Raw genomic sequence first — 9,987 nt, 5'->3', positions numbered from 1 at the left:
CCTAACCTTTCAAAGTCTGAGGCACCAGGCGGCTGGGCGGGGCTCTGAGCATTCTTCTGCCCTCTGCCCAATCTTGACTGGGAAACAAGCCTGTTTGCCTTTCCCTTAGGGTATTTGGAACTACAGACATGAAAATGGATACCCACATTATTTTCCCCACTCCCAAACAGTCCCTTCCACAGGAAGCCTCCCACACTCAGGCTTCATTACGGCCTCTGAAGTCAGACCATGAGACCCTGTGGGTTTCAAATCATGGTTTTATGAATAACAATCATAGGCTAACTACTTAAGCTCTCTGGCCATAGCTTTGTCACCACAAAGGTCTGCGGCACTGCTTGACTTTGTGCAGGGGATTAAATGGGAGAAGGCACGAGTGGTCTATGTGAAGAAATGGTTCAATAGTTTGCCAGTCTTTATTCAGAGGATACAATGCTGAAAAATAACTGGTCTCCTGGACGTTAGAAAGGGCTGTGCACGGACATTCAAAGCAGAGGCAGCCAACGGGACACCACTGTGGTGACCCAATTCAAAGTATAATTAAACTTGCTGAAGAAATAATAATAAATTCCTGGGCTATCAAAAGAACAATTTACCTCTTCCAACCTGTGAGTTAAAAGGAATAAAAATACAGGGGCTGACCCTTTGTTTGGATGCCCCAGACACCACATGCTTGCCATTTTCAACAAACTGGTATTTCCAAAGGACAACAGCTTTCCCCCCCAGCTTCTTTGGTTAAGGAGACGTCACAGCATGTTAGGAAGGAGCAGCCAAGGACATCCCATTGATGACACAGAGCATGTGTTACTGGAGCCAGGTAGAAGCAGCGACTCAGAGCAAACCTGTGCACTGGTGCGTGGCTGGCAAAAATCACCCTCTGACCGTGCACTGACATTTTTACTTTGCCCAGGAAGCTGAGGAAGATGCTAAATAACCCCCCCCCCCATTATGAGTAAATATATTTCAGTTTTCTCTCCCTTTTACCAAGTCTTGGCTTATGGAACCATAAATTAAAACAACAAAAATAAAATAGTACTCCAACAGCCCAATGGTACAGACTACCAAGTCCTGCTGAAAAGGATGGACAACTGTGTGCCATAGCTCAGAACCAGACAGGAAATAGCATCAGAATGAGGGCAACATAGCCAAGGAAAGTGACAATTTTTGCCAAAGCCTGGCTGTACTGTCATCTTTTTCTTAAAATCCTTTTGAGGAGACATTTTAAAGTCAAGCAAAACTAATGGAGAATTTCCCTCAACAGGTTCTCCAAGGCAGTGTGACAGCAAATCCACCGGAGAAGCAAACGAAGTCCGGAACAGAGCCTCCCTCCTCACGAAGTCCCTGCATCTCAACAACGCAGACCTGGTGAGGGCTGGATGAGAGCATTTCCCGTCCCCTGTCAACTGGGGATTACACCACAGGGCTCCCAAACAGCTGTAGGCCTACAGTCCAGTGAGCACTCACCAAAGAGAGTCAGGACTACTGAGGACAGGGCTGATGGCCACCACATTTTTTTTTTTAAGATTTATTTATTTATGTAAATAAATATGTAAATACACTGTAGCTGTCTTCAGAGACTCCAGAGAGGGCATCAGATTTCATTACGGGTGGTTGTGAGCCACCATGTGGTTGCTGGGATTTGAACTCAGGACCTTCAGAAGAACAGTCAGCGCTCTTAACCACTGAGCCATCTTGCCAGCCCCACATTTGTTTTTAAGACAGGTATTACTACATAGCCCTGGCTAAGTTGGAACTCACTATATAGAGCAGACTAGCCTTAAAGTCACAGAGATCTACCCGCTTCTGTCTCCCTAGAGCTGGGATTAGTTAGGGCTGTGGGCTACCAGGTTTGCCTTGATGGCTACTATTAAGTAGGCTCGCCTCAAATAGTTCTAAGAACACCAAGAGAGGTGCTTAAGCAAGGATAGTTTCTTTTTTAATTTTTTCTTGAGACAGGGTTTCTCTGTGTATCCCTGGCTGTCCTGGAACTCACTCTGTAGACCAGGCTGGCCTTGAACTCAGAAATCCACCTGCCTCTGCCTCCCAAGTGCTGGGATTAAAGGCATGCGCCACCACTGCCCGAATCAAGGATCGTTTCTTATCAAGGCTCTATGTAAGCAGCTCGGAACCACAGTGCTGACCTAGCTTTTAAAAGCTACCTAGGAACTCATCAGTATCTATAATTTTGAACAACAACAACAACAACAACAACATCAAAGGTAGCAAAATGCTGCTGGGAAACAAAGTCAGATTCTAAAAATGTGTAAAAAAAAAGTATCAGAAAACCAAACACCATGTATTTCTTTTGAATCCTTACGAGTTCTCTGAACTGATTTGCCCATTTATCCACAATCCAATACCTTATAAGAAGGAGAGAAACCTACATCTAGAAAGCACCTGGCCCACCTTTGCTCACATCCAGTCCTCACCCAGGAAAGGAGAAGCAGTCAGGACATGACCACGGGCAGGGCAGAGATGCCCTGTGTGCTTCTGGTATGGCACTGGCATCTAAAACCAGTGAAGTGGGGGACTCTTAGACTTGTCATTTGGGCTTAGAGTAGGAATTTGGAGCTCAAACACTGAGAAACCAAGAATTCTGAGGAGCCCTTTATTACCTCATCCAATCTTGTCCGTAAGCAATTAATTCTGTGAAAAACACAACCGAGTCACAGTACATGTTACATATACCTGGTGACTAGGAGGCTAGAGGGCTAGTTTGTCTCTGTGTGGGTGGGGAAGAAGCAACAGCAGTCCTGCCTCAGGCCCACCAAGCCCTGTGCAGCCAGTGTTAGGACCGTGGTGCAGTGCTTTTACCAGCCTGAAAAGTAAACATAGTTTGTGCTTACTTCAAGGGGCAAGATCTCACCACACCTTATTGAAAATGGATCAGTGCAGGCCTGGCCCAGACAGAGCACAGAGGGGCGAGAGCCAGCAAGGGAAGACAGGCACACACCTCAGTACAGAGCCCCAGGGGAAGTTCTGGCTCTGGACCAATGCCCCGGGGGACAGAACGCCCTGGAAAAGAATGAATTGCTATGCAAATGATCAATAAATAGCTATGTGAGAGCAGTCACTTTCTCACTCTGCCTTTGGAGACCAAGTCTGCATAGGCAGTGTGCAGGAAGTCGTGCAGCTGCTTGGCATTTCCCGAGTGCCCCAGGATGGTTGTGAGCCGCTCCAGGGACAGGGTGGCCAGCTCTGCGATGTTCTTCACTTGGTTCATCAGGGAGCGACAGTTCTTGGCGTTGACCCCGGGCATCTTCAGCACAAAGTCTTGGGGGCCGGGGTTATATCTGTCCGACTCAGGCAGCGTCTCTGAGTCTGCGGTGATGGCTATGGCTGTGGCCGCATCAGGCTGTGGCTTGTTCTGCTTCAGCTCCTCAAACAGCTCGGCTGTGGCGTGGGGCGAGGGGCACCAGAGCAGCCGCAAACGCGGGAAGTGCAAGGTGAGGAGTGTAAGCTTGGAGCTCACGTCGTTGCTGCTCATCTCTTGGAAGAAGGCACCTCGTGGCGCCAGGGAGAAGGGCTTGCTCGGGTCAAACTCAATGAGCAGCACAGGCCTCCGGTAGTAGCGCGACATGGCTAGGCACTGGCTGTACAGGCGGCCACTGTGCAGCGAGCCAATGAGGTCGCTCACACTTTTGCGCTCCACACACAGCTCAGGTGTCAGGATGTAATCACCCACCTCCAGAGTCACTGGCTCTATGTCAATACCCCGCCGATGGATCAGAGATGGGAGCTCACTCCGAAACTCACGCATGTCCACCACGATGCTGGACTGGGTGCCATTCTGCTCCTGGCCACCTATGAAAAGGGGAATTTAGGTCGGGTCACAGGGAAGAAAGAGTACTTAGAGACGCTTTGTATAGGTTTAAATGTCTCTGATGAATAGCTCGGATGAATAGCTATAATACTTTCTACCATTCTAAAAATAGAATTTATAGAGAAAGCAGAGGTAGTTTCCCCCAAATTAAATGGAGTCAATAGGAAAGTTACAACTTACAATGGCACACAAACACCTTCTCTCTGATTCCTCTCTTCCCCCTTATGAAGAGTATGTTTGTATGTGCTGGGCCTTATATGCAATAAGGCCCTATGTGCAATAAAGGCCAAGAAGACTGCCTTCTGAGCTGCTGCCATTAACTTTTGGGTCTAGAGATGGGAAAGGGAAGACGCTGGGAGCAGCTTCTTACACACTGGTGTGCATACCTGGGGCTATGCTAGCAAGCAGATTCTGAACACGGCAGATGTAGGATCAAAGGCTCAAAAACTGCATTTTCAACAAACTCCAGGGATGTTAATGCTGTTGCTTTAAGAACAATCTCATTTGGGTATGTGTGCTACCTGCGTGTATATGTGTGAGCATGTGTATGTGAGTTTGTGTGTGTGGCATGTGTGTATGTGTGTAGCTACATTGAGCCCGTATGTGGAGGCCAGGGGAAGGTCGTGAGGTCAGTCACAGCTGAATGGACTGCTGGGAGGGAGGGCCATCAGAGGAGGCAGACCACTGGGGCAGGCCACCGAGAGGTGTCCTGCACAGACCCTGACATTTGTCTGTTTGCTGCCACAAATCAACCGCTTTCATGCCCACAACCTTCCCCTACAGTGTTCTGACCCATCACAGGCCTGGGAGCAACAAGGCTGGCTGGGTATGGACTGAGACCTTTAGAGATAGGTCCAATTACCCCCTGCCTTAAGTTGTTTCATGAGCCATAGAGAACTGACAAAGTGACCTGAAAAGGGTGAGGCAGCAGGGTCAGAGAAGACACCAGCATGGCTGTGAGGTAGAGGAAGGGCCTCGAGCCAGGAATGCAGGTAGACTCTAGGCACTGGAAAAACCAGGAGATGACTCATCTACAGACCTGCCAGGAAGAAAACAGCCCTGAAGCTAGTGAGTGACGGCCAATGGGATTCTGTTTAGCCTGCAGACTCATGAGGTCAGTGTGTGCTTCTCAAGCCACCAAGTTCGTGCAATGCTTTACAGTACAACAGGAAACTCAGGCTTCCCAAGGGCAGAGCTCTAGGATGTGCTTTGGATGTGGTACCTACAGCATGACCTCACCTCCTTCACCCTGCCTTACAGGCTACAGTTCCTCCCAAAAGCTTACCAGGCAAGGCAGAGTTAAGTATCTGCTTCAAAAAGGATCCAGATATTCTGAAGCAGTGCTCCCTAGAGCATGTGGCCCGAGGACCTTCTCTACCACGTGCCTTTGGGATGTGACCCCAGTTCCCAGGCACAGAAGCAGAATCTCTACATTAGAGGCCAGCACAGTCGCGGCTGTAATGAGCATCTCAAGCCACACATCACAGCACATGGGTGGAGACCAGAGAACAATTCTCAGGGTGGCTTTTCTCTTGCTACCTCGAGGGATGGGCCACGGAACTCAGATTTTCAGGCCTTCATGCAAGTGAGTCTAATCTCTGAGCCATTTCTCTAGTCCCTGACAAATACCGATAAAACAAGGGAAGGAAGGAAGGAGGGAAGGAAGGAAGGAAGGAGGGAGGGAGGGAAGGAAGGAGGGAAGGAAGGAAGGAGGCAGGGAAGGGAGGAAGGAAGGAGGGAAGGAAGGAACGAGGGAAGTCAGTCAGTCAGTCAGTCCTTAAGTCTCAGGGTTTCAGTGCATGAGCAGCTAGTTCTGTTGTTTCTGAACCTGTGGCAGGCAGAACATGGAAGCTTGAACTCATCGGCCCAGTGGTCTGAATGGACCCAATGTCAGCAGAGGTTAAATCCTCTTTGACCCTACTGCTTCTCTCAGGCTGCTTGGCTGATGGCAGCCTGCATGGAGGTGGAAGTCCTTGTGAATAAGTATGCTGCACTTGGGAGTCCAGCAGACCTTGGTGGCATGCCAAACACCCAGAACTGGAGAGATACCAAGAAGCAGAAAATGCTCTGAAGCTGGGAGGGTGCATCCTTAATTAAGGAGTCCTAGTAATGTGCGACCCTGAGACTACAGGCAGAGGGACTTGGGGATTGTCCTTCAGCTATTGTGTGAGCCAACTGGCTTCCTTGGGCACAGAGCCCAGGCAGCATTCTGAAGGCTTCACTGGTAGAGTTCATCTGCTGCCTCCCCAAATCATTTTCTTCTCATTAAAAAAATCATTTATTATTATTTTAATTATGTGTATGTGTGTGTGTGTACCTGCATGGGTTTCTATGCAGCACAGGAGTGCATGTCCCTGGAGAGGCCACAGGATGGTGCTAAAGTCACAGGTAGTTATGAGCTGCCTGATGTAGGTGCTGAACTGAAAACTCAAGTTCTCTGCAAGAACAGCCTTGCAATCTCCCTTGCCTGATTCATGGTTTTAAGAGTTTATGTAGCTGGGCGGTGGTGGCGCACGCCTTTAATTCCAGCACTCGGGAGACAGAGGCAGGCGGATTTCTGAGTTCGAGGACAGCCTGGTCTACAAAGTGAGTTCCAGGACAACCAGGGTTATACAGAAAAACCCTGTCTTGAAAAACAAGAAAACAAAACAAACAAACAAACAAAAAAAGAGTTTATGTAAAAATCTCAGCTTTGTGGCTCTGGTTCCTCAGAAGGCAGACATGGCCGGGCGGTGGTGGAGCACGCCTTTAATCCCAGCACTTGGGAGGCAGAGGCAGGCGGATTTCTGAGTTCGAGGCCAGCCTGGTCTACAAAGTGAGTTCCAGGACAGCCAGGGCTATACAGAGAAACCCTGTCTCGAAAAACAAAAAAACAAAACAAAAAAAACCCCAGAAGGCAGACATGGTTCAGGGTAGGGCTTACCGGCTTTCCGAGTGTCCGTGGGAGCATCCAGGGCTGCTGAGCCTCTTGCTAGGTCCAGGTTGGTCTCATCTCTGCCTTCCCGTTCTTCGGGGACAACCATGCTAGCTTTTTCCCTGGGGAACAAATACCATAAGCACCATTTGAGTGATCTCAACGTTCTAGATTAATCTTTTGAAAAATCTAATCTCTAAGACAATCTACATGCTGGCAGTAGGGGTGCACACCTGTAATCCAAGACTCAAGAGGCTGAGGCAGGAGGATTGTCTCTGATATATGACTGGAGGGTAAGGCGAATGCAAGAGATACATTAGAAAGAAACAACCAGTAGGACTGGCCGGAGGAGCGCAACAGACCGCTGGCCTCCTTCCCCACCCTCTAGAGTTGCTATTAAGAAGCTCTTTTAGTGTCTGTCATGTGGCTGAGCCTGCCCCACTCGGCTGTAAGGCTAAGGCACTGTCAACACTGGAAAACAAATTAAATCATTGAAAGTCAGATATTTTTCAGGTCCCAGGGAGGGAGAGTTTAGTCAGTGATTAAGAAAAAGACAAAGAAAATGCAGGCACGATGGTCCCCTCCCCGTCCACGTGGGAGGCCCCATCATTCACCTTTAGTTTCAAAGGAGAATCAAGGTCAATACAAGAATAAAGTTTACGTCAGGGTTTACAACAATCAGTATCTGGGGACTGATCTGGGGACAGCAGTCACTCCTGGAGTGTTCCCTGCTCTGGGTTAAGGGATCAGGATATAAATGTGATCACTGGGCTGGCGAGATGGCTAAGTGGTCCAGGTGCTTGCCACTAAGCCTGACTACCCAAATCCAAGCTCCAGAACCCACTTGGTGGAAGGAGAACTGACCCCTGCAAGCTGTCTTCCGATCTCCACACAGTATATATGCATACATGCATGAATATACACAAACAACGTAACAAATATGATCATGCAATCCTCCTAGTCTTCAGAGTGACCCAGTATCGCATAGACATATGTTAGGAGGACTGTTCCCGGAGTACAGCGAGCGTGGTGGTTCCTGCTTAAAACCAGGGAGCGTGTGATGATTACCTCAAGAGGCTTAAGTCCTAAGAGTTTAATCTATGCCTGGGGCCAGAGCATGGAGAGCTGGACCGTTCTCTCTTGAGGCTTGCAGCAGAGCTGAGGAAAGCCACCATGAACAAACCCACAGAACTGAGAACCTCAGCAGACTGGGGCTAGGTTAGACCAAGGAGCTGTGAGAGGGATGTGTCCCCACCAGGTCTGAGATGCTCCAAAGCACAGCTCCCTTTCACACTGTGGACAACAGAATGGCTTTCATACAATCCTCTAGGCCAGGGCCAAGGGCTCTGGGAGCACACCCTTGCCTGGCATTGACCCCAGCAGCAACTCCCGGTCACACCCAATGTACCCAAGAGGACAAAGGCAAACTATCAAGAACACAGCCAGCAAATCCTCAATATTATTTTCTAAAATGTTTGTGTTTTCTATCTACCACTTTCACAAATTAAGCTACAGATCACATGGGAGTGTGTGTGTGTGGGGGGGGGGGGGGCTTCCAGATGAATGTGCTGCCTGTGGGTGGATATAGCACAGACAGGAGCAAAGATCTAGTTCTTATTGGCAGTGTGACCTGGAATAAGTCATTTGGTGGCTCCCTGCCTCAATTTGTTTTCCTATCTATAAAATGGGGATAATGCCAATAAATCTATCTGAAAAGACTGACTACGATATGCATGCAACGCACTGGGTGGGCTCTTGGCATCCCGCACCTGCTATGGTGTACCAGGGTCACACGGGACACCAAAGGTCTGCTTTCAAATGAGGCTGGTGCTGTTTCCACTTCTGAGAAAATTCACAGCCCAGAAAGGAACTGCAGACCATAAAGAAAGCAAGTCTTGCTGAGCAGCACCCGGGAGCTTAGTAGGCATCACCATGCCAACAGTACCCGTTCCTTGTCCACAGCAGGCACGGATGTTGCTTTCACATATCACTGATTTCCTTCTTATTATTGTGTAGCCCAGGCTTGCCTGGAGTGCTAGGATGGTCTATGATATGTGGATGGCTCTAATGATGATGTGAGGTGGGAGGGAGGAGCTCAGGTGTGGCATCCAGGTAAGTCCTCTTCTGCAATGCAAGTTTCTTACAGCGAAGCCAAACGATCTTGACTCTTCCCTGTTCACCAGGCAGCACCTTGCCCTTACTCTCCAGCAACTAAGTTTGTTCCCTTTACTTGTCTGCAGTCTACTCTCTCTGAAGCAGCTAAGCAGCCCTCATTTGCTGCCTGTCTGCCTGATTCATTGCTCTCTGGTTAGTTTAAATAGCAGCCCAGTGTTGCTCTTATAACATCTCCCATGGAGGTCTTGGCAAGAGTCTGCTCTCTTAGTGTCACAGTAAACTTTCTCCCAAGTTCAGGCGAGGTGCAGATGCCCTACTGGCAATGCACCACATGTGTAGCTTTGTGTTTTTAAAAACAAACACCACTACCCAATCTTCTGGGAGAGTGAGTGTCCTAAGGCTCTACATAGTGCGAGCACTCGGCTGCTGTGCAAGCAGAAGACTATTTATAAGTAGGCCCTGAGTTTTAGGTGAAATACCATTAAAGTGGATGTGTGTTTTCTCATGGGTTGGGAACTGACCCGGGACACATGGATGCTACATGGGTCCTCTACCCTGATGATGGCTCTGCCTCTGATGACCAGTCATTTGTATAAGCCAGTAGTTGTATGGAGGTGCACAGCACATTACCACAATTGACTCCAAACATCTTTTTCTCAATTAGGCTCCTTGATGAACCAGGGGAGAGGCAGCAGCTCAAAGATCCAAGTCTGGAGCATGAAGGCATCCTCTAGGGCATTCTAGCCTCATAGCCTATCATCTCCCTGGTGACAACAAGGTACCAAAGAAGAGACAACTGAATAGAGAAGAGTGCAGGTGCTGAAGCTTGGCAAAATTCCAAGAAAGGCCTGCCTGCTTACAGCTGGGCCAAAGCTAGGTCCCAAGCACTGAGCTCTGGGGCACCCTTAGTTCGAGGGTGTGTTGTACCTCAGGCCTGGGGTCACGGGGACAAGTGTTTGATCATTGTATACTCCCTGTGATTGCTGCTGAGTGCTTGCTTTTGCTCTGGCATGCTGTAGCTGGAGAGACAAAGTCGGTCACATGGGTGCTGTGCCTATGAGACCAAGCCTCAGTGAAGACTGTGGACACTAAGGCTGCACGGGCGTCCCTGCTGCCACTTCTGCATGTGCTGCGGCCT

At 48.9% G+C, this 9,987-nt stretch overlaps 1 protein-coding gene across 1 annotated transcript in view; it reads right to left on the bottom strand.

Annotated features, from left to right (window-relative positions):
- Positions 1-305: 305 nt before the first annotated feature.
- The window catches only part of Ercc4 (ERCC excision repair 4, endonuclease catalytic subunit), a 34,897-nt gene continuing 25,215 nt past the window's right edge, over positions 306-9,987 (bottom strand). Inside the window, exons 10-11 of the mRNA XM_021184804.3 lie at positions 6,744-6,856; positions 306-3,801 (exon numbers count right to left, since the gene is read on the bottom strand). Coding sequence (XP_021040463.1) covers positions 3,068-3,801; positions 6,744-6,856 — 847 coding nt within the window. The 3' untranslated portion in view covers positions 306-3,067. The remainder of the gene's footprint in view (positions 3,802-6,743; positions 6,857-9,987) is intronic.

Source organism: Mus caroli, unplaced genomic scaffold (genome assembly GCF_978045245.1).
Source record: "Mus caroli unplaced genomic scaffold, Mus_caroli_1 scaffold_17, whole genome shotgun sequence".
NCBI classification, from domain to species: Eukaryota; Metazoa; Chordata; class Mammalia; order Rodentia; family Muridae; genus Mus; species Mus caroli.
The sequence above is the reverse complement of the archived record's forward strand: the minus strand, read 5'-3'. Positions and strand labels throughout refer to the sequence as shown.